The sequence below is a fragment of the Sorex fumeus genome, unplaced genomic scaffold (assembly GCF_029834395.1).
Source record: "Sorex fumeus unplaced genomic scaffold, SorFum_2.1 ptg000003l, whole genome shotgun sequence".
Lineage (NCBI taxonomy): Eukaryota > Metazoa > Chordata > Mammalia > Eulipotyphla > Soricidae > Sorex > Sorex fumeus.
The window spans coordinates 48,934,725-48,960,130 of NW_026606060.1; the positions used below are offsets into that span (position 1 = coordinate 48,934,725).

Genomic DNA, 25,406 nt, shown 5'->3' on the forward strand with positions numbered 1-25,406 from the left:
CAAGAATATAGGAAATGTTAGGCACATCTGCTGTATGGCAAGGTTTAATTTTGAAAACCAAGGGGAAAACCCCACTTTCTTTTCATGTCCCTTGAAGGTTACTTCATTGAGAGGAAAAAGAAACAGAGCTCCAGATGGATGCGGTTAAATTTCGATCTCTGCAAAGAAACCACTTTTGAGCCCAAGAAGATGATCGAGGGTGTAGCCTATGAAGTGCGTGTCTTTGCAGTGAATGCCATTGGCATCTCCAAGCCCAGCATGCCCTCCAAGCCATTTGTGCCTATAGGTGAGTCCAGAGAAGTGTGTGGGAGCAGGAGTGGCACTAGTGGTAGGACACATGCTTGGCAAGTAGCTTTGATCCTTAGCTTCTCATGCCCCTCCTGCATCACCAAGTGTGGCCCCCACGACAATGAAAAAGAGAAAGATGTGTCTCACAGTGGGACTCTTTCCCCTAGTGTACAACTGCTTCCTTCCAATCTCTGCCTGGAACAGACTTGGCAGATTCTTAGTGTGCTGGGAGAGCAAAAGGTGGGAGGCCATTGAGGCAATTTTTTAACTGTGAAGTGAAAGAACGTTAGTCCGAGTTGAAGCTCTTCCTAAGGAGGGCCCAGAATTCATGAGTCACAGTGTTGGGGGCTCTGGATGTCTTTTCCCACTGAAAACCTGTGTCTGAGCCCTCTGACATACAAACACACAGAAGCCCACTCTGCATCGCTCTTCCTTCCGCACTATAGTCCAGCACCTCGGACAGAACACTACAAATGACATGGTGTGGACTGAATGCTGAATGCAGTTTTTGTTTTGTTTTGGGGCCACACCTGGCAGCGGTGCTCAGGGCTTACTCCTGGCTCTGCATTCAGAGATCATTCTTGGTGATGCTCGGGGGATGATGTGGGATACCAGGGATAGAACCTGAATTGGTCACATGCAAGGCAAGCACCCTACCCACTGTACTATCTCTCTAGAACCCCAAATAAACAAAACTTTAAAAATTAAAAATAAATTGAAATAGTCGGGGTCAGAAGATAGTACAGTGTCTCTGGTGCATGGCTAGCATGTGACCTGCCTGGGTTCAATTCCTAGCATTGCATTGTCCCCCACATATGCTGGTACGGCCCTGGAGTTTTCTGAGCACCCCCGTGGTAGCCTGAGTATCCCTGGCACAACAAAACCAGAGCAATATTGCATCCTTGAGCTCTTGCATGGAACTGCTGGCCTCCTGAGCACCACTTGGCATTTTATTATTTTCAAACAATAAGGAAGGCGGGCAGCGTGGAAGTGATGAGAGGAAAACTGGGGACATTGGTGCTGGGAAATGTACACTGGTAGAGGGATGGGTGTTGGAACACTGTATGCACTAAAACTTATCAAAGCTTCATAAGGGTCTATCTCACAGTGATTCAATAAAAAAAATTAATTAAAAATTTAAAAATAAAAGCAATAAGTAATTGTTTTAAGTTAATAATTTAAGTATTTGAATAGATAATTAAGTAAATAATTTTAAAACAATGATTTTTAAAATAATTAAGTAATTAAGGAAAGGGGCTTCTGGGTATATTTCTACTTGTATTCAACTTCATTGGCTCATGGTTCCATTAGCTTAATTTTGTGATGGATTCCCCTCCCCCCCGTCTCCTTTACCATTGAAGCTGTGACCAGCCCTCCAACTCTTCTGGCTGTTGACTCTGTCACCGACTCCACGGTCACCATGAAGTGGCGGCCTCCAGACCAGATCGGCGCGGCAGGTTTAGATGGCTATGTGCTAGAGTATTGCTTTGAAGGAAGTAAGTATGACTCCCGGCTAACATGAATACCATCATCAATAGGTGAGACACATCCCTTTCCTTTTGTTTCTCTTTCTTGGGAACTCCTTGCCTTCAGACTGAAAACAAGAGCAAGCCAGTGCTCATCCTCCCACAAGGGGTAAACATACAACCTTAGTGCTTGTAGCTAACAAGTTGGCATCTCAACCATATCCTGGCGAATTAATCTGAAACATGGGAAATGTTCTGACACAATTTCTGGAACTTCCACTTCTAGAATTGGTGGGATAAGTAGGTATCCAAGCAAAAATAAAAGTCTACTGGGGCTGGAGCGATAGCACAGTGGGTAGGGTTTTTGCCTCGCACGTGGCCGACCCGGGTTTGATTCTCAGCATCTCATATGGTCCCCTGAGCACCGCCAGGAGTAATTCCTGAGTGCATGAGCCTGTGTATCGCCAGGTGTGACCCCCCAAAAAGCTAAATAAATAAATAAATAAAAGTCAACTTAGGATGAAGCAGGTTGAAATTTCTAAACTCTACATGGAACAGAGTTTCAATGTCCAAAAAGCAACTTATTTCTGGGAAATAATGAAAGACTATACATTTGAAAATCTGATCATTTTACTTTTACTTCTTTAAAAAAGAATGAATTACACAGAGCTTTCAGAGTTTAAAGGAAGCAGCATTAAATCCCAGCTGCTGTGTAAGAAAAAAAGATGTACAGATAGAAGTAACTTGTCTCAGTTTTGAACATGTATAAAAACGTAATCACTTAAATTCAGGAAGAGAGAAAAAACCAATTTAAAAGAAGCCACCAATTGACAATAGATCCACAAAAATATATAGGTTAGGGTGTACCTAAAAGCAAACAAACAAAATTGACATTTCCTGATAGACTTTAGAGTTTGTTTTTTTTTTTAACTTACTGCTTGTCGTGGGTGAATCAAACAGGGCCAACTTTGAACTACTTGACAGATGGCAGTGGTAAGCTCTTTGCCCAATCTACACATCACGGGCCGTGTTCTTAGTTGCTAAGAACTCGCTTGCAAGTCCAGCCTTTAAGACAGATCTGACATGACATAAAGGGAAAACAGGCTCCAAACACATCCGGGAAATCAGGGACATGAGAGGAGCTCACTAGCCCCAGAAGAAGCTTCTAATGAAGAGAAAACTGCCAAAAGAACACCCACACCCAGGGATTGGTGGAAATGACCATGGTTAGTCGGGAGGGAAGAAGGGTAGGGGAGCACAGCTTCCTGCAAACATCCGGTTGGAGGTCCCAGAGCTCAGCTCACAGAGCCCTAGCTTGGTTCCTCCAGGTCTATGAGTGCCACCAAACTTAACCAGAGGTTAAGAAAGTTACCGGGGAATTATCCAGAATTGTCTTAGCTTGGGAAGGTGACAGTGTCACTCACACAACAGGTAAATTCTTGAGCACTTAAAAATAAGGTCTATCCCAGTGGTTTTCAATATGGATTTTTAAGTATTTTCTTATACGCTTTACTTCTGCCTTGCTGATCTGTGAGATATGTTTCGTTTTCCCTAGTCTGTAGGTATTTTTATAAATGATTGAAAGCCACTGGTTTAACTTATCCAGTTTCCCCTCCCACCTTCAAAAATGTGAGCACACACCTCTCGGTACCGCCCAGCCAGCAGAGTTTCGCAATCTTGTACTTGACGTGGTGGCTGAGCACAAGCCTTTTGGTGTATGTATGATATAGAGCAAATTCTTTACTCTTTTCTTTCTGATAGGTTTAAAAAGTAAGAAGATACAGCAAAATGATACATGGCTGTCATTTTGATGTTACCCACCTTAGATAAAATACAACGAAGTGTATTTTACATCATTTTGTGTGTGGTCTGTGTCAATACATATGTATGTCTGCATATACATATGTATAAGTACACAGTCAGTATCATGTATACATTTTACCACATAACGTTTGGGACTTAGCTTTCTCTGGAAGTTCTTTCATAACGTCTCTTTCTTCTTGCAGTCTTTCCTTACTTTATGTGGCTGCCCTGTTCTTCATTCTCTTTTAATGGCTGTTGTCCTCCAGACTAATTTTCTGTAGTGTTTATGTATTTATATTCGTCAGGTTTTATTCTGTAAGAGAATTCTTCCTTTCATAGATTGTGTGTTGGTTTTGACAATGCCCTCTCTCTCTCTCTCTCTCTCTCTCATCTCTCTCTCTCATGCCTGCACCATTTTTCCTCTTCTTTATTTCCTTAACTCTAGTCCCTTCCTTCTTTCCATTTTGTTTTAGTTTTTGTTTGGGGGGACCACACCAAGCAATTCTCAGGGCATACTCCTGGTTCTGTACTCAAAAATCACTCTTAAAAATGCTCAGAGTGGATGGGTGAGGACTCTGAGGGGTGCAAGGGATCAAACCTGGGCCAGCTCCATACGAGGAATTACCTTACCCGTTTTTCTATCTCTCTGGTTCTTCTTTTCATTCTTAAGATTCTACTCATATATCAGTTAACTTTCACACTCCTTCCTCATTTACTGGCTGCCATTTTCTTCCTCACTGTTATCCTCCATTGAAACAGTTCCTATGGGAAGGGAAATTTCTAGGCCACTTGTGTTCTCCTCTAATCTATCTTGCTCTGCTTTCTCTTGAAATGTGCTCTTTCTCCAGTTCTTCACTCTCTCAGTCATATTTCCCCAATGTCCTGTTTTCACTCTCTCATCATTGTCTCTGACATTTTTAAACAGTTGCCCAGTAGCCCCTAAATGGATCATTTGCTTCAGGTTAGAGTACATAGCTCTTTCTCAAAGTCCTGATTAATTTTTATTATCTACATCACCAAAATATTCTGGCTTTATGATACTCTTCAGAAGGGTTAAAAAAAAAAGAGGGCAGAAGGTTCCATGGTAGTGGGTACCAGTGCAGTCCCCAGTCCCCTGCTCCACTCTTTGCATCTGTAAAGTCAACAACCCGAGCCAGTGAAGCCAAACCCAACACTGTGGGCCAGCAGTTTCCCACCATCCTCAGGAAATGCAGAGTTCCCTCAGGAGCGTTTGTCTTCATGCTCATGAGCATGTTATCATGGTGCCTAGGACTGCTTCTGGCAATGCTGGGGCAGCTTCCATTTCCAGCAGGAACTTGAACCCTGGTGAGACAGGACCCTTGCTCCTAGATTCTAATGCCTGAGTCCCAAACTGGAAGCACCGTGTGCCCTAGGGGCTCCCCCAGGCTGGGGTGATGGGGCCAGAGCAAGGATAGACTCATGGAGAGCTGCTCCCTCTTTCCTGTTAGGGACATGCGTGGCTCTTCTCTTCCTCAGTTACCACAGGTAGAGATGCCCCAACCTCCTCTCTTTTCTCTTCTCTCTCCTCCTTTTCTTTGTGGCAAGCACCCCAGGACCTCAACCCCAGTCTGAACATAGTATCCTGGGCCTCTCGTCTGGAATCCCATCTCTCCCCCATCCTTGCCCCCTAACGTGTTTGGTCCCTCCCATCACTACTCGAAAGACAAAGATTTTTGCACATTTTGCATACTTTACTAACAGAGAATGCTGACTACTGATATGATATTCTCCTGGTGTGAATGTGGGTGTTTTGAATTAATTTTAATGACGGATTCTCAAAGGTACATCAGCAAATGAGTCTAATGAAAATGGGGAGGCTGCATTTGATCTTCCAGGTAAAGTATTCAATGAATGCTCCCAAGCTTTCTTTTTTTTTAACTCTCTGATAACGTTTCTGGGAATGTCCTATGATTGAGCATGAAGTATACCCACCACCCGCACACAGGATAAAAACAAAAACAAAAACAAAAACAGCATAGCAGTAGATTGGGTGGCAGGAAGGAGTTACTAATTGGGATCCAAACCATCTTTCTTTTCTTGTAGGCCTAGGTGGATAGATAAATTAGAAGCTGAAATATTTGTAAGCCTGGTTTTAAAATGTCTTCATATTGTAGACCTTGCTCCCAGCAGCTTTATGACATCAGTCTAGATTGAGGTGAAAGAATGGTGTCTGTCAGTTTCTTAGGCTGTCATGGTCATGGGCTGAGTTGTGTCCCCAACCCCCACCCCACCCCACCCCCCCGCATCAAAAAAACTTCTCTTCACAGAATGATCTGATTTCTTATGTTTCTGTTTGTGTGTGATAGCAATAAACCAATCAAGATAAAACAAGATTATATGAGTATGGCATTTTTCATAAGAAGAACATTTTTCTATTTTTCTGAGTATTAGTGTATTCTGATGACAAAAATCTCATGGACACCCACTAGTATAAGACTAAATTGGAGAACAAACAAACAAACAAACAAAAAAACTAAATTGGAATAAAACTGGTGCAATCTTGGGAACAGTGTTAGTTTTAGTAAGCGATATGAGTAGTGGTGTCAGTATCTTAAATAAGAGGTTTCTCAGAAATAGTATCTGATTTCCTTTCTCCCATTATTCCCCTTATCCCTTCTTGGCTATTTTTTATGTAATTTTTTAAAAAAGTGTTTAAGTCCAGTCAAAATCATATTTCCTCCAAATGAGTCTATTTGAGGCAGAAAAGACCAATTGGAAGTCAACTGTAACCTGTAGGGTGATTTCTTTCATTAACCGGTTTCTTCTTCTTTTTTTTTTTTTGCTTTCTTCTGTATTGCAGCTGAGGATTGGAAAGCAGCAAACACAGATCTGATCGACAAGACCAAGTTCACAATCACAGGTCTGCCAACGGATGCCAAGATCTTTGTGCGCGTGAAGGCTGTGAATGCTGCAGGTGAAAGCGAGCCCAAGTACTACTCTCAGCCCATTCTGGTGAAGGAAATCATCGGTCAGTGGCTAAGGTTTCAGATCTCGGTCTAACATGTTAATGCTTCCCAGGACTTAGAAATGGGCAAGACTGGGGATATAGCCAAGTGGTAGTTAGAACATTTTGGTGTCCATGTGTAAGACCTTAGATTTGATCCCCAGCACTGTAAAAAAGGGGGGGAAAGCCCATTTCAGACAGTGTGAGAGATCAGCTTGGGATGCAGAGCTTGTTGGAAGACCATTTAGTTAACTCGCTAGCTCCATTGCTTCCAGGAGGCAGTGCTGACTGGGCTGCCTTTTGACAATGAGCTTTTGACACATCAGGCACATCCCCCTGCAGCACCAACTTGACTCAGTTCATTTTGCAAGGCTACAGGCATTTCTTTTTTATTTATTTATTTATTTATTTATTTATTTATTTTTTTAAATATTGTGTTTTACTTTTTTTTTTTAATTTTTTTTTATTAGTGAAACACCATGAGGTACAGTTGTAGATTTACAATTTTTTTGTGCTTGGGTTTGATTATACAATGATCAGATACCCATCCCTCCACCAGTGCCCATTTTCCACCACCATGGATAATATCCCTCCCACCCCCATCCCCCCATCCCCCCTGCCTCTGTGGCAGGGCAATCCCCTGTGTTCTCTCTCTCCTTTTGGGTGTTGTGGTCTGCAAAAGAGGCATTGAGTGGCAAACATGTTCAGTCCATAGTCCACTTTCGACATGCATCTCCCCTCCTGGGAGGATCCTCCAAACACCCTTTATTTGGTGTTCCCTTCTCTGTCTGAGCTGCCCTTTCCTCTAGAATGCCCGACTGGCCACTAAGCTATGGAGTAATCCTCCTGGTGCTGATCTCAGCTATTCTTGGGTATTAATCTCATATTTTGTTACTTTATATCCCCCAGATGAATGCAATCTTTCTATGTCTATCCCTCTCTTTCTGACTCATTTCGCTTAGCATGATACTTTCCATGTTGTACCACTTGTATGTAAATTTCATGACTTCATCTTTTCTAAGAGCTACATAGTACTCCATTGTGCTACAGGCATTTCTGTAGTGATGTGTGTGCCTTATTTGCTCTGGTCAGCATTGGACATCTGCACTGACCCTGAGATGATGAGTGTGACTGCTGCGGCCTTGAGACAGACCCAGTTAGCACCCCCAGACTGGGTCTATCTCCTTATCGTCTTCCCAGCACCCTGCACTCACAGTTAACAATCAAAGGGCCAGTTTGGGTGGGGAAGAGCTTGGAGGGCTGGAGTGCATGCTCTGCATGAAGGAGCCTGTGTTCAGCCATGGGGCTCCCCTGGCTCCCTGAGTACTGCCAGGATGAATCTCCAGAGCATGAGCTGGCATAGCTCCTAAGAACCACCTGCTGTGGCCCCCAAGTGAAACAAACCAAAATACTCCTTGTGCCTGGGCTAAAGGCGCATCCAAAATGCAGAAGAAATCTCAAACTTCTGTGTAACTGCATGAAAATTGAGTTAAAGGGTTTTAGATTCAACATTGCAGATAACCTTTACGTGCAACTTAGCATGTTTTAGTGTAGAATCAAAATGAACTGTCCACAATTTTATGGTAAGTTTATAAATTACTTACATAAATATTTGAAATATTATTCCTAGGGGCTGGAGTGATAGCACAGCGGGTAGGGCATTTGCCTTGCATGCGGCCGACCCGGGTTCGATTCCTAGCATCCCATATGGTCCCCTGAGCACCGCCAGGAGTAATTTCTGAGTGCAGAGCCAGGAGTAACTCCTGTGCATCCCCAAGTGTGACCCAAAAAGCAAAAAATAAATAAATAAAAAATAAAAAAATAAAATGTTCTTCCTATCATTGTGGACCAGATTTTATTCTAAGAATTATTTATTATAAACAATATCATTTTTTATTTTATTTATCGTCCACACCCAGTGATGCCCAGGGGTTCCTCATGGCTCTGCATTCAGGAAACACTCCTGGAGAAGCTTGTAGACCATATGGGATGACAGAGATCGAGCATAGGTCATCTGTATGCAAGGCAAGCATTCTATCCACTGCACTGTCTCTCCAGCCCCGGAATCAATATAATTCGTTCTATTAAACCAGTTCAACAAGGGCTAGAGAGATAGTACAGAGGTGAAGATGCTTACCTTGCATTCTACCAACGCCGTTTTGATCCCTGGTACCACATGTGGTCCTCAGAGCACTGCCAGAAATCATTCCAAAACACAGAGTCAGGAATAGCCTCTGGTCATTTCTGGATATGCACCCTCAAAAAGCAAATTGGCAGTTCTACATGCAATGGGGGTGCATGTAGATATTTTATGTAACATTTGAATGTCTCAGAGAATATATTTATTGTTAGAAGCTATGAAAAATACATGTTAGGCTCAAAGAAAAATTGTGTTTTTTCTATATAGTTGGTTCGAGTGTATATTAGTAATAAAAGATTGCAGTAAAATGAAGGTGATAAAGGACAAAATTTGTGGAGTTAAACTATTTAAACTCTCTTCTTGAAAAAAAACATTCAGAACCAAACTTAACATATATCATCTGTTAGTGCTACATCTAAGATTTTACTGCAAAGACACAAACACAAGAGTATCTCAGTGCACAGGTGCCATATGCTTATTGCAGATCATTTTCAATGCCTTATATTGATAATGCAATTATACTACTCCACTCTCACCCAGAACCTCCGAAGATTCGCATCCCAAGGCACCTGAAGCAAACTTACATTCGCAGAGTTGGAGAAGCTGTCAATCTGGTGATACCTTTCCAGGTAATAATTCCGGGTCACTCATTTACTCTTTCCTGTGCAAGGGTGTGAAGAAGAAGACAATGTCTGCTCACACTGAAGTTCATTATCATTCAGGATTTATCAGCAGAATAGGAAAATAATGGAAGAGACTTAGAAGTGGATAAATAATCTCCTGTGTCAGAATAAGCAACATCTATAAATATTGTCACAGATTTTTCCTTCTACATTGGACAGATAAATCTGGTCTTATGTGAAACTTGGGAACTGCAGTAGGGTGAGGAAGAAATAGAGATGACAGTCCAAAATGAAAAATGCTTCAAGACTCTGGTGTTGCACATCTGTAAAACTGACCTTCATTTTAAGAGAAACTCTCAGTTTAAATTTCAAGGAAGCCAGTTTTACAGATGTCCAAGATCAGAATCTTCCTACAATTAGCCTTGAATCAAATTAAATTTCAATAGAAGACATAATAATTTAATATCTTTAATACACTATTTGAGACATAAAAATTGTTAAATCATTCTTCAGCAAAAGATTCTGTTATTCACAAGATAATCTAGACTTTATTTACAGGAACCAATTCTGGGATTCACATTCATACAGACATGTGTGCATTCATACACATACACAACCAACACACACACATACACACAGATTTACACAGACAAGTACACAACCTTATTTATCTGACTCCTTTTTTTCTTATAAAAAAGTTTTTATTGAATATACATGATTTACTAACTTACTGATAGTTGCATTTTATTTTTTTTTGGAGGAAATTATTTAGTTATTATTTTTTAAAACTTCACTTAATCACTTAAGTGAAGTTTCACTTAACTTCCCATTAGTCGTCGATTTCCTCGAGCGGGCGCCAGTAACGTCTCCATTTGTCCCTGTCGCGTGCTAGTGTAGCCCAATGGCATCTGTTCGCTCCGGGAACATGAAGGGCCTCAAACCGATCATTCATGATCTTGACGAAGAAGTCTGACCATCTGGTAGGTGGGCGGCCACGCGGTCTTTTGACATCCCGTGGAATCCAGTCGGTAACAGCTCTAGTCCAGCGGTCGTCTCTAAATCTCATTACGTGACCAGCCCATCTGATTTTCGACACCTTGGCAAATGAGACAGCGTCCCTGATTCTTGATCGTCGACGGATGTCAGACATTTTTTAAAACAATATTTAAAAAAAATTTTTTTTATTAGTGAAACACCATGAGGTACAGTTATAGACTTATAAATTTTCGTGCTTGGGTTTCAGTTATATAATGATCAAGTACCCATCCCTCCACCAGTGCCCATACTCCACCACCATGGGTCCCAGCATCTCTCCCACCCCCCATCCCCCCATCCCACCCTGCCTCTGTGGCAGGGCATTCCCCCTTGTTCTCTCTCTCTTCTTTTGGGTACTGTGTTTTGCAAGAGAGGCCTTGAGTGGCAATCATGTTTGGTCTATAGACTACTTTTAGCATGCTTCTCCCACCTTGGGAGGGTCCTCAAAACACCCTTTATTTGGTGCTCTCTTCTCTATCTGAGCTTCCTTTTCACCTAGCACGTGTGGCTGGCCTTCAAGTCATGAAGCAAAATTCCTGGTACTAATCTCAGCCATTCCTGGGTGTTAGTCTCCCTTTTCATTGCTTTTTGTTCCCCAGATGAATGCAATCTTTCTGTGTCTGACTCCTTTTTTAAAATTTTATTTTTTTATAAAATTGTTCACAATAATTTATTACATTTAATATTTCAACACCAATCCCACCACCATTGCACCTTCCCACAACCATGTTTTAAATATTTCCACCCTGACCCCCAAAGCCTGCGCTCAAAGCAGGACCTAAATAATTTATTTTGTATTACTTGTTATGAATATTTCGCTGAAAGTGACCCCAAAAAGTTTCCTTAGAGGAAAGTCATCAGACTCCTTTTATTATCTTTTGAGTCAAGAAGGGCAGATTTCCTTATTTCCCCTTGAGAAGGGGGAAACACATTCAAAGAAACTTGAATGTGTTCTTTGTCACACAGCAAGAAAATAGTTGTGGAGAGCCACATCCACTAACACTTAAGCCCAGTGCTTATTTCAGTGTTTCTTTAAGCAGAGAACTCATTTTATTCTCCAGTAGCTAACAGCATGTTGTATGCTTAAAGAACTGGGGCCTGGAACTGTTTGCTTTCCTTAGCAGTATTATTCTCCAATTTTAAACCCCAGCCAAACCACAGGCTCTATGGAAAGAAGTTTTATATGATATGTTCACATACCTAATTACATTTCTTACCACATACCTTCAATAAGTCACCTTAGGAGCCCATGGGAAGGTGATGCTTCACCCTCCACCCTGAATCATTAACATTTAGATGACATGAATAAAAACCCTTACATAGTTCACCACAGGGAGGAGAGATAGTATAGCTGGTAGGGCACTTGCCTTGTACACGGCTGATGCTGGTTCCATCCTAGGCACTTAATATGATTTCCTGAGCACCGCCAGGAAGAATTCCTGTGTGCAGACCTAAGAGTAAACCCTGAACATCACTAGGTATGGCCCAAAACCAAAATAGGAAGATAGGAAGAGCAAGCTTGTGACTCAGTGAAATCCAATGAGATCTTAGCGATAAACAAAAGCTTAAGTCTTGTTAGCTGAGAAGATAGTACCAGAGTTGAGACACGTTCCTTGCAGGCAGTAGACCCCCAACTTGATCCCTGGTGCCACATAAGTCCCCTTAGCCCCACCAGGATTAACCCCTGAGCTTAGAGCCAGAAGTAAGCCCTGAGCACTGCTGGGTGTGCCCCACTCCAAAAACAAATAGTTTAAGTTTTTGGGCTCCGTGAGTGGAGACTACATTGTGGAGATGGGTGTACCCAAATCTCTAAAGTATTAACGGGGATAGGTTGGAGGAGCTGGTGAGACCCCAGTTGACCAGGTAGCATTTGCACAAGTGTGCATTCTGGGGTGCTAGGTGAGTGGCTCATTATCTATGATCCAACTCCACATATGTATTGGAATAAATTTGTCAATCAAAAAGATGAAATTCAATTAGAAATTAAAATAATAAAAATAAAATTCAAAACACTAACACCTTCTAAGGATATCTGTCTTTATAAGCAACCCCATGAAGGGGGTATTATCTTTGTTCTCATTTTATAAAACGGGGAACTGAGGTATAGGAAGTTAAAGTAACTTGTCCCTGATCACACAGCTATTAAGTGGAGTCTGATAAGACAGTCCCTCGAGGCCAGAACCCAGGCTCTTAACCATTATGCTGTGTGATATGAGCTCTGACACTAGAGAGACCCAACTCTAAGATGGGCCTTCACTTAGCTACAATATTTTAGGCAAGTCTTTCAACTTCTTTATGCAAGAATTGAGGAAAATGATACTTGATGTGAAAGGACATAGTGCCTTGTACACCAAATGCATTCAATGGGCAAAGGGGGGTGTCATTTCCTTCTCTAGCCACTCATCACAGGATGCTTTCAACCCCTGCCTAGAATGGGGAAGTTTCTGCCTCTTTTTGAAAACTGAGTGGGAAGAGGTGGAAAAATAGTACAGTAAGTAAGAATTCCCAGCGCCGTGTATGGTTCCCTGAGCCCTAGCAGGAGTGATCCCTAAGCACAGAGCCAGAAGTAAACCTTGAGTACAGCCAGGTGCAACCTAAAAGCTCAGCCCACCCTCAAATAAAGACAAAATAATAAAGCTGGAAATGGGGATCTGGGGGACAATCTAATTCTCCCTTTCTACTTTTATGTCTCTCTAGGGAAAACCAAGACCAGAATTAACTTGGAAGAAGGATGGTCAAGAAATCGATAAGAATCAAATTAACATTCGCAACTCTGAGACAGATACAATCATCTTTATCAGAAAAGCAGAGAGGACCCACTCTGGGAAATACGATCTTGAAGTTAAAGTGGATAAATATGTCGAAAGCGCGTCCATCGATATTCAGATCGTTGGTAGGTTGGGACCACGAGTTCTGTCCAAGTAATATAGCAACTAATTTTCCTTGGGGCTGGAGCGATAGCACAGCGGGGAGGGCGTTTGCCTTGCATGCAGCCAACATGGCCGACCCGAGTTCGATTCCTCCCCCCCCTCGGAGAGCCCGGCAAGCTACCGAGAGTATCTCGCCCACACGGCAGAGCCTGGCAAGCTCCCCGTGATGTATTCGATATGCCAAACACAGTAACAACAAAGTCTCCAATGGAGATGTTACTGGGCCCGCTCGAGCAAATTGATGAACAACGGGAGGACCGTGACCGTGACTGAATTTTCCTTGACATTAGAACACAAATAAGGAGAACCTGGGATGTGTCTCAGTGGTAGAGCATTTGCTCTACCATTTCACATGTGTGACTCCATGAATTCATCTTCCAGCTCTGCAGTAATAATAATAGTAATAATAAAGTGAGGGGCTGGAGAGATAGTATCATGGGAAAGATGCTTACCTTGCATGCGGTTGATCCAAGTTCAACCCCTAGCATCCTTATATGATTACCTGAGCTCTGCCAGGTGTAATTCTTTAGCACAAATCCAGGGCTAACCCCTGAGTATCACCTGGTATGGCCCTCAAATAGAAAAAAAGTGAGAAATTTTTGTTTTGGTGACACTTTATAGAGCTCATTAAAAAAAAATTAAGAGAGGGGCCAGGGGAAATGGTTCAAAGGACTGGGGCACATGCTTTGCATTCTGGAGGCCCAGGTTTGATCCCTGACACTGTATGGTCCCCTGAACACTACCAAGAGTGCCCTGAGCACTAAGTAGGGAGTATTCCCTGAGTATTGCCAGGAGCTTACCCCACTAAAAAATGATAGAAAAATTGGTGACCTTTGCTAGCACATCAGGATCATTTTCCTTGGTTTACTGGACTCATCATGGGAGACTGGCGGCATATATATTAAAGAATCAGCTTGTGTTTCTTAGTGAAAACTCCCTGTACTTTGCAATATACTTCTCTTATACTGTTTCTCAACTCCCTGCTGATAAAACTATTTTGTATGTTGAATTCTTGCATAAAAAATATTACAGGTCTGAGGTTGGGTTCAAGTGGTAGAGCATGGCAGTGCATGTCTTGCATGTTGGAACCCCAGTTTGATACCTGACATAACATGACACTCCTGTACCCCACCCCCACAAGGTGTGGCTCTGGTGACCCCTTGGTTCACTGAGCCTGGGAACCAAGGATATGGCCCCCACAACAATTTAATACTGAAGACCAGAAAGATAATAGTGAGTAGGGCACCACACACACACACACACACACACACACACACACACACACACACACAAAGAGGGAAATTTAAGAGCAGAGTAGGAAGAAGGTTTACTTCCACTCACTTTTAGAAACTAGTCATTCTCTAAACAGCAGTATGTTCCTATGGCAAGCCTCCCCTTGGGTGAAAGTTCATATCTTTTTCTGGACACTCTTTCCCACTTGGTGAATTCTGTTAAGTGGAGGAGCATGTGGACAGGTGGAGGAGGGTGCGGGTGCTGCTCTTAGACCCAGTCTGACCCCTTCTAACAGAGCTCCCTGTGGCAGTGTCTGTACGAATACCGCCCCTGTAATCCAGGAAAGCACATCCCAAACCCTCCTCCTCTAAGAAGGCTGTATCGGAGAGGGAAGTGACCTTCCAGTGATGCATGAATTCATCCCTTAGACCGCCCAGGCCCTCCCCAAGTTGTGAAGATCGATGATGTGTGGGGAGAGAACGTTGCTCTCTCATGGACGCCACCCAAGGACGATGGAAACGCTGCCATAACAGGATACACCATCCAGAAGGCTGACAAGAAGAGCATGGTAAGGCTAGACTTTTCCTGCTGACACCATCTCCTGGGGCACAGTGAAGGGGGTGCGGCAGAAGTAGAAAGGGTAAGAACTAAAAGAATCGAACTTGAATTCCATGTTGTTACTTAACACAGTGTCCTGAGCACCAAGAAACAAGACAAACAAAAAGGTTCCTAAAGGCATAAAACCAAGTGATATAACAGATAAATAAAACATTTCCAATAAAAAATGTTGGAGTAATGATGTTGGGAGTAGAGGAAACACAACTCTGTTTGTCTGGTGTCCTGAAAAATACCAAAGACATAGATAATAGAAATCTAAGTTGAAGTTCCTAGGAAGATCCTTTACTTTTATGTGCTTTTTGTTAACAAGTGTATTTTCTCCATTAGTGGTACTTAACGTAGTTCTCCATTGTAGCTGTCTACTGGTTGCAGAGGGATCTTCAAAACCACTATGTTCACTATGAAAAGGGTGGAAATTACAAATTAAAATAGCTTTTCTTCTTTATACATTCATTTATTGTTCAGTCATTGTTTAATATTCCAACTTCATTTGTGTGTGGGCATAGAACTCACTGTGTGTCAGGTGCTTTGAGGGGTTCTGGGGGATGATTCAGAACATCTGGCTTTGCCATCAGTCTGTTCATTCTAGTGGGGGAGGTAGGAAGTGGAGAAACAAAATAGTAAACACATAATACAGTTTAAGATAGTGACTTATCTAGGTGAAGGTGACAGAGTGTAAACAAATGATAGGAAGAACTATCTGAGCAAAAAAACCTAAAAGAGGGGATGGAGTGATAGCACAGTGGGTAGGGCATTTGCCTTGCACGCTGCCGACCCGGGTTCGAATCCCAGCATCCCATATGGTCCCCTGAGCACCACCAGGAGTAATTCCTGAGTGCAAATCCAGGAGTAACCCCTGAGCACTGCCAGGTGTGACCCAAAAAGCAAACAAACAAAAAACCTAAAAGAACCTAAATATTACGTAAATTTATTTATGGAAAATTTTTTTCTCTAATAATTTATCATCTCTTCCTCTGATTAGATACATTGACACTCAAATTCCATAATTATTTTTGTTTTTCAAAAGTTGGTAAATAGCTAAGTTAGTAGAGGACAGTCATTGTACATTTATGAGGAATGATTCAAGTAGTAGTTGACATTAGAGGTATATGAGCCTTATGTGTAAATAAAGATCAAATTACGAATGAAAATGAGTGCAAGTTTTCTTTTAGTTAATTCCTATTCTAATTAACAGCTAGAATAGTTGTGCCTTTTTAGGTAATTTTCCTCGATTGACTTGGATTTTTTTCCTTTCAGGAATGGTTCACGGTCATTGAACATTATCACCGAACCAATGCCACCATTACTGAACTGGTCATCGGAAATGAATATTACTTCCGGGTCTTTGCTGAAAATATGTGTGGCCTCAGTGAGGATGCAACAAGAACTAAAGAGAGTGCTGTGATTGCCAAAGATGGTGAGTTGGTAAAAAAGGAATAACAAACCAATAGACTTTGTTTTGTTCTGTTTTGTTTTGCTTCGCTTTTTGGGTCACACCCAGTGATGCACAGGGGTTACTCCTGGCTCATGCACTGAGGAATTACTCCCAGCGGTGCATGCTCAGGGGACCATATGGGATGCTAGGAATCAAACCTGGGTCAGCCGCACACAAGGCAAAGTACCTGCTATACTCTTGCTCCAGCCCACCAATAGACATATTTTTTTAAATGATGGTAAAAGTATCCAAGAGAAACTTTCATTTTACAAGTAAAAATTTTAAGTCTGTCTGTCCACTGTCCTCCCATTGTTCATCTATTTGCTTGAGCGGGCACCAGTAACGACTCCATTGTGAGACTTGTTGTTACTCTTCTTAGCATATCGAATACACCACAGGGAGTTTGCCAGGTTCTGCCATGCGGGCGGGATACTCTTGGTAGCTTGCAGGATTCTTCAAGAGGGACAGAGGAATCAAACCTGGGTCGGCCGCATGAAAGGCAAATGCCCTACCCTCTGTGCTATCGTGCCATTATTATTATTATTATTATTATTATTGTTATTATTAGCACTGTAGCACTGTCCTTCTGTTGTTCATCTATTTGCTCGAGCAGGCACCAGTAAAGTCTCCATTGTGAGACTTGTTACAGTTTTTGACACATCCAGTATGCCACGGGGAGCTTGCCAGGCTCTGCCATGCAGGCAGGATACTCTTGGTAGCTTGCCGGGCTAACCGAGAGGGGCGGAGGAATTGAACCAGGGTCAGCGGCGTGCTAGGCAAACGCCCTACCCACTATGCTGTTGCTCCGGCCCATTATTATTATTATTATTATTATTATTATTGCTGTGTTTAAGAAAATACAAACACGGGGCTGTTATTATTACTTTTATTATCATTATTATTATTATTATTGCTGGACTGGAGCGATAGCACAGTGGGTAGAATGTTTGCCTTGCAAGCGGCCAACATGGCCGACCCAGGTTTGATTCCTCCACCCCTCTCAGAGAGTCCAGCAGGCTAACAAGAGTATCTCGCCCGCATGGCAAAGCCTGGCAAGCTACCCGTGGCATATTCAATATGCCAAACACAGTAACAATTGTCACAATGGAGATGTTACTGGGCCCGCTTGAGCTAATCAATGAACAACAGGAGGACAGTGACAGTGACAGTTATTATTGCTGTGTTTAAGAAAATACAAACGTGGGGCCAGAGAGATGGTACTGGGGTTAAGGCATTCCCTAGCACACAGCTAAACTAGGTTTGATCCCTTGATTCTACATGGTTCCCCAACACTGCAAAGTGTTGCTGGATGTGAAGCACTGCTAGGTGTGGCCCCAACCCCTGTTCCCCCAATACAAGCATTACTTGATGTCAACATCTAGGCAGTATCTCTATAAATAGCTAAAATCACAGGGCAGAAAAAGCATGCATTTGCTTCTGGAGTTTCTATTACTTTTGTTTCAGGCACCTTCAGTGGCGGACCATATGGACTCTGGAAGTGAGGGGTGGCGAGGGAGGAAGCTAGTTTCAGCCCTGTCTTTTCACTTCTTCATAATCCATAAACCATTATTTTTCTAAAGCTTCCTTATGCCACCCACTCGGTCATAGAGCTGATCCAGTGTCCGGACACCTCATTCTAACTTTTGTTGCAATGTTAAGTAACCAGTCTGGCTTTTGGTCCCAGGAGTGTCTGTATCTTTGTGACCCTCAGGACAGAGCGATGGGGTGCTCTCTCAGAGTCTTACATGTTCTTCTAAGTTCCAGGCAGTTTTAATTGTGAGTAAATAGGCCATGGGTAATATAGGCTCAGGCCAATTAGCCTAATTCCAATGGTTATTTTTCAGGGAAAGTCTACAAAAATCCAGTATATGAAGACTTCAATTTCACAGAAGCGCCCATGTTTACTCAGCCTCTGGTGAACACCTACGCAATTGCAGGTTACAACGCTACCCTCAACTGCAGTGTGAGAGGGAACCCTAAGGTACTGGTTTGTTGTTTTTTTTTTAAGTCACTTTAATTCAACTCTCTTTTGTATTTGCTATGTTATAAGTAGTAATAGGGGTGAGAGAGATCACACAGAATCTAACACATCAGCCTGGCACCCAACGGATGCCAATTCAATCCCTGGCATGGTATATTGTTCCCTTGAGAGCTGCCAGAAGTGGCCTCTGAGCACAGAGACAGAAGTAATCCTTGATCACCCCTTGGGTGTGACCTAAAAATAAAAAACAAACAAAACAAAATAGAAATGACTGTTTTTCAGCTACCTTGTATGTCTTTTTCTGGGCTTTAAAAGAGGTTTTAGGGTGTTTGGTGTCAATGAATCTTTAGATACACTAACTTAAATCAGTAGCCAAACAGACATTTCTGTATTTTTCTTGGTTGTAGTAGTGGGGTTTTGGTTGTTGTTTTTTGGGGGACACACCTTGCTTTATGCTCAGGGATCACTGCTAGTGGCGCTTGAGGGATCATAGGTAATACTGGGGATTGACCTGAGGCCAGCTACGTGCAAAGCAAGCACCTTAACCTCTGCACTATCTCTCCTGCCCCAAAATGATTATAATTCTTTACTATCTGCTAAGGAAAAACAAAACTGCCCATGTTTAAAAGAATTAAGAAGTAAGGAGATAGTAGTACTGTTTCTCTGAAAAACTCACTCATAATATTTATGCATCGAGTTTTAAGTAAGCCATTCGAGTAAATAATGATGACACTATTAAGCAAGAAAACATTTGAAAATGTGCCATTAATGGGGTATGGAGTGCTAAAAGGGAAGAAATTATATCTGACTGAAAAGATTTGGAAAGAGTTTAAGTTTTCTTATTACCATTGGAAAAGAAGAAATGGATGTTATTATTAAGCGATCTATTCCTGGGCAACACTGAGAGAAAAGTGCCTGAATATTTAGAAAAAATATATATATGTATATTATATATGTATAAATATAATGTATATTATATATGTATAAATATATATACATATATATGTATATATATATATGTTCATGCACATGCCGTGAGTAGAAGCAGAGAGACGTCATCAAAGAGAGACGCCAAGCATCAGAAGAAGCTAAATCCCGTTTAACTGGATAAGAAGTAGATCCGTTCAAGTGGGAATGAGCAAGAGGCAGAGGAAAGACTTAGCCAAGCTTTGGAGAGAGGCCAGCGATATGTCTTGGTTTGGAAGTCCCAAACTTTGGCATGCCACTTTTCACCCCTGGGAAGCAAAACTCTAGAAAAGAATGTCACTTAAGGAAAGAATGTAGTGAGCAAAAAGTCCAAGGCCCAGGTGTGGACTCTGTAGAGATTCCAGAGAGAGGAGGAACACCTTGGGAACCTGTGCGAGACCTAATACGAGGTGGTAGAGACGAGAGTATGGAGACTCCCGAACTCCTAAATAACTCATAAATGGGACCGGAGGGGTAGCACCAGAGCAAGGGCACTACCCTTGCAGGAGGCCACTTCAGCCAACACTAGTTTCATCCCTGGCATTGTGTGTGGCCCCCTGAGCCTCACCAGAGGTCATGCCTGAGCATAGAGCCAGGAATAGCTCCTGAGCACCCATGGATAAATATAACTCTTAAATAATTCACACACTGTGCCACAGCCCTATCCCTAGAGCCTCACATTAGTTCAGACCCACCATCTACCCCTCACTCTCCCTGCAAACCATGTTGAGCCCAGATGCCCTTCCAGCCCCAGCCCCTAAGCTGGGTGTTGCTTCTCCATTCTAAGGCCAAGGCACTCTTGTATCTCTGTCTTTGGATTTTGTTTTGTTTGTTTATTTTTTTGAAATGGGCCACACCCACAAGTGCTGGGTGGTTTGTGTTCAGGAATTCCTCCTGGCAGTGCACAGGGCACCATTTGGGATGCTGGGGATCGAACCCAGGTTGGCCACATACCTGCTGTACTATTGTTTTGGTCCCAAGTGCTGCCTTTTCAGGCACTGAATCTGAATGAAAGCCAACATGTCTCCCACCCCCGTTCCCAGCACACCCCCTTCCGCCTCCTTACCAGCTCCCCCTGTCACCACCCCCACCACACACACACACACACACACACACACACACACACACACACACACACCTCTTACTTCCCCATGATTTCAGCCTGGTCTTCTCTCTCTCCTCCTGAAATGCCTCAAACTCTTTCCCATCTTCACACAGGCTGCTTCCTGTGCCTGTTCCATCTAAGGCATCATAACCAACCTCTCAACCCACCTATCCCCAGGGACATCCCACCCTGCACAGTTGCCAGGAACTAAGGACCCACATCCCCACCTTCTTGTTAGAATTGCCTTGAACAAACCAGAGTTGCTTCTGCAGGTCAACCTCACCCCTTCTTTCAGGTTCCCATAGACTAGCCTCCCACATCACAACCAATCCTCTGGAAAAAATATTATATATATATATATATATATATATATATATATACTCTCTGATGAGTTTTCATAAGGGACCTGTACATCAAAATTAAATGCAAGTAGGTCAGAGGGCTGAGTATGTGCCTTGTATAAGCCCTGGGTTCCATCCTTGGTATATATAACTTCCAGAGCACTGCCAGGTTTATTGCTGGGGAGCCAGAGCACTTCCAGGCCAGGTAGCATGGGTAGAGTACCATTCAGAGTCACCCATTAGGTGTGTCCCATTAGGTGAGTCCCATTAGGTCCCCCCCCCACCTTCCTCCCCCAAAAGACTCGAAACCCAAAATTCAGCACTGCGTATGTGTGTTCTTGTCAAAGCACTAAACAGAATTTAATTTGCAAGAAATAGTGCTCAAGTAGATGTGGATTCTTCTCTCACTGATGGACTTTCTAATTCAGACTTTAATGTTCCATCAAGCTTTGATGGGTTGTTGACATGCTAAGTCAGAGATGTTTTGCCTTTTCTAAACTTCATTCCTAACTTCAGCCCAAAATAACCTGGATGAAAAATAAAGTTGCTATTGTGGACGACCCAAGATACAGGATGTTTAGCAACCAAGGAGTCTGTACCCTGGAGATCCGCAAGCCCAGCCCCTACGATGGAGGCACGTACTGCTGCAAGGCAGTCAACGAGCTCGGAACAGTGGAGATCGAATGCAAGCTGGAGGTGAAAGGTATGTCTGCCAACACGGTGTGTATAGACCAGTCGAAGGGATGGGGGGTTGTTTTATCACTGTTTTTACTGCGGGGTTATTTTCCAAAATGTCCTGAGGTGGCAGAGGAAGGGCTCAAGATCTGCAAGACAGAATATTTATTTTTTTACATTCTATATTCCCACTCGGATTTTTCTGCTGAAAGCTACTTGATTGTTTAAGCTGACTTCTTTTCAACTTTGATCATTCTTGGTAACTCAAGGGACACTGATATCGGTGGGATGCTAGTATGTTGTACATCATGTGGACATGAACATCCAGTCGAGGGGCTATGACTTGGCGATGGAATCTATCTATAAATAAAAGCCCAAAACCAAAACATATCTACTGAAACTGCAATGAAGGAATTTGCAGGTTTTTAGTTATTGACTATTATTGTGTGAAAGGGTAAATTTACCAATTTCATGCAGAATATAGCATACTCATTAGCATATAACGAGTAGTTTTTAAGACCTCATCATGGGATTTCCATGTATGGGAACACATTTGATTGAACTTGTTTTCAGAAGCATTGCAATAAATATAAAATAGGGGGAAAAAAATCTACATGAGAATATGTTAAAAAACTCTCAGCATAACCTACCTCACTTTTGTATTCTTGAGCATAATTTTTGTACTAAAGGTTTTTTTTTCTTGATAACCAAAACCTACGTTAAGATTCCAGGAAAGCCCCACAGGCTGTTAGTGTCCCCAGTACAAGACAATATGATCCATATACCTTTTGTCTAATTCTTACTGTGGGATACAGCGGTCTATATATCTGAAGTTTATTTTTCTTCTATCCCAATAATGAAGAAATTACTATCTATAAGTCAAAGGATAATTTTGTTAATATTCAGTTTAGAAAAAAATGTATAATGAGTGCTTAGTGATTAATATTTATATTTTTAGTGCTCAATCTAGTAGAAATGTAGTAGTAATACTTACTGAAAATCATTTGCCACTTACATAAGAACCAAACAGTATTCTTGGCCAGGAGAGCACATTCTGCTCATGCCTGAATCAGTGGGTTCATTCCCTGGCACCAGAAACAAATAAAAACAGCAGCAAATAGTAATTCTTTCTCTTATACTTTACCCAATTCTTCAGTAATATAGCAAATTCACAATTGAGAGCTAGACAATTTTTCTCATATATAAAGCATAATACAAAAGTATTATTATTGTTAAAGCATAAAATTGTTCTTAGAAACATATTTAATTTAACATGTTTTAATTGTATTATTGTTTTATGAAGCACTGAGTTTACAATACTGCTATTGACAGGATTTCATGTTTGTAGTACTCCAATACTACACCCTTCCCCGGGTCTGCTTCTCCCCACCATTGTCCCAGTGCCCCCCTCCTCACCCTCCATCCTTGCCCCACACCTCCAAAAAGCTTAATTGTATAGACCAGTCTTCATTTTCGGTTGACTTTTGCCATTTTCTATTCCCTTAAACATTGTTTTTAAAGATGTTTATTAGCTACTGATACAAGTTAAAGTCACAGTTGCAAACATCTGGTTTCTAAACCCCAAACCTTCTTCCAAGTTATTGTTGGTCTTATGTTTTAACATCCAAAAACAACAAACAAAGGAAAAGCATTACCAGAGCTGCATGTATTAAAAATAGCTGAATGTTGTTAAAAAATATAAAATTATGAATCTCTACATGAGTCAACATTTGGGATCCTCTATGAAAGCGGTAATGTTATACATACAGATGACCTATTCTTTATAGTAAATGTGTAATGTATAATAAGTATGGTAAATGTATATTAAATTTCATAATAATTTAATATCAGTTATTGTGGTGTAAACTCACGGTTATCAACTGTGATATATTAGTAAAAGCCTTTGGTCCTTCAAGTAAAGTCAAGATTGTTTATCATCAGATTGTTATCTGACAATAGGTGACTTGAACTCTGTTAAGCTATGAAAAAAAATAAAGGTAAGACTGTCAACTGATAATAAATAAATACTGGTACAAATATTCTAATTCTGCAGTGATATATCAAGGCGTAAATACCCCTGGACAACCAGTCTCCCTGGAGGGGCAGCAACAGGTTTTAAAAGTTCATATTCCACTGGATATTTCTGTTCCATTCCTCTTACATGAAATCGCATTTTGCATGTAAAGCTTGACTTTCTCATTTGCTTTTAATTGAATTCTTAGCAGCTCATGGCATAGACTGATTATGCCATGAACAAGGAAGGCCAAATTATTCAAGGATATTAGGTAACATAGAAACTAAGTTTTGACAGAAAAGTCAATTCCCCACAAATAAAGCCAGAAAATTTGGGGCCAGAGAGATAGTACAGGGTGTAAGGCATTTGCTTTGCACATGACTGACCCAGGTTTAATCTCCAGCACCCCATATGGTCCCCTGAGCTCCACCAGGAATGATGCTGAGCGTAGAAGGAAAAATAAGTCCTCAACACCACCAGGTTAAAAAAAAGAGTCCCCGTGCTGAAAACCAGTCAGAGAACTACATTTGAAAGATGACCTCATTGTAGATAACATAGTCAAAATGTCCATTAATGTTATTCTTCAGTATTTATTTCCTAACATATAAATGTATGTTCCTGTTTTAATATAGTTTTCAGTGTAGTTTCTTAGATTCATGTCAAAAATCAGAAAAGTAAACATTTTAAAATAGCAAGATTTTTTTGTTTTTAAGTATTCTGGGCACTATTTCGATGGGGAATTACACAAATAAAATTTTCAGCTAAGGCACATTATCTTGGAGATTTGAAGCTCAGCTCTCCTCCTCTCTCTCATACCTACCCCTTGATCCCATTTTCCACCTTGGAGATTCACCTACATCTCTCTCTCTGCCCTTTCTTTTCTTTCTCTCTCTCTCATCTGTCTCTGTTTCCTCCCCTCATATTTCTCTAAATAAAACTATTTAACTTCAAAAATGAAGCTAAGACATGAAAACATTCATATTTTAAATTTAATTCACCAGTAGAATATCTGTAACCCATTTGTCTGTAGGATATTTGTATATTTTCATGAGACCAAAATTATTTCTGATACTTGTGAACTTGGAAGGAAAGGAAATTATAGGCCCCATTTCTAAGGTATTGAGTGATTAAATAGTCCCACAAGGTATTGAGTGATTAAATAGTCCCATTTGTACATGTATGTTTCACCTCACTTGGAATAATAAAGTAAGAAGTTATTAGGGGCCAGATCAGCAACCCCATGTAAACCCTAAAGATATAGATATAGACCTGACTTTATAATAATTGCATTCCCAGAGACAATGTCAGATTTCAAAAAGGGAAAGATTAGGGTTCTTTCTTTTAAGTTTTGTAGATTACACTTTCTAGCCTTACTTTTTAAAGTATTATGTTTGTTTCAATCAGTCATGTGTAGCCAGCTCAGTATACAATATTATAAAATGCACTAGTCTAATATTTATATCTACTTGATAATTTTGCCTTTTAGAATTTCAACATATATATATGTACACTAATGCTTTGTTTATTGTCTATGTTTTTCTTTTGTTGAAAAACAGAATATATATATGTTGTAGGGTCGGGGTTTTTTTTGTTTTTTAATCTAATGCTTTGGAAACTCTCACATTAAATAGTCACTGTCCAATCCAATTGTCTTTGCCACCTATTTAGGCAAAGTGGTTGTGCATATTAATAAATGTTTTACATATTAATGTTCTTTTGAAGTGATTGGATCTCTGCCCTTCACTCCATGTGCTTTTATTTTCTTATATCTTTCACATGACTAAGGAT

At 41.3% G+C, this 25,406-nt stretch overlaps 1 protein-coding gene across 1 annotated transcript in view; it reads left to right on the forward strand.

Annotated features, from left to right (window-relative positions):
* The window catches only part of MYBPC1 (myosin binding protein C1), an 88,408-nt gene that overhangs the window by 61,353 nt on the left and 1,649 nt on the right, over positions 1-25,406 (forward strand). Inside the window, exons 19-28 of the mRNA XM_056115731.1 lie at positions 98-286; positions 1,650-1,784; positions 6,379-6,546; positions 9,203-9,291; positions 13,018-13,213; positions 14,912-15,051; positions 16,359-16,518; positions 18,381-18,517; positions 21,446-21,632; positions 23,658-23,716. Coding sequence (XP_055971706.1) covers positions 98-286; positions 1,650-1,784; positions 6,379-6,546; positions 9,203-9,291; positions 13,018-13,213; positions 14,912-15,051; positions 16,359-16,518; positions 18,381-18,517; positions 21,446-21,632; positions 23,658-23,716 — 1,460 coding nt within the window. The remainder of the gene's footprint in view (positions 1-97; positions 287-1,649; positions 1,785-6,378; positions 6,547-9,202; positions 9,292-13,017; positions 13,214-14,911; positions 15,052-16,358; positions 16,519-18,380; positions 18,518-21,445; positions 21,633-23,657; positions 23,717-25,406) is intronic.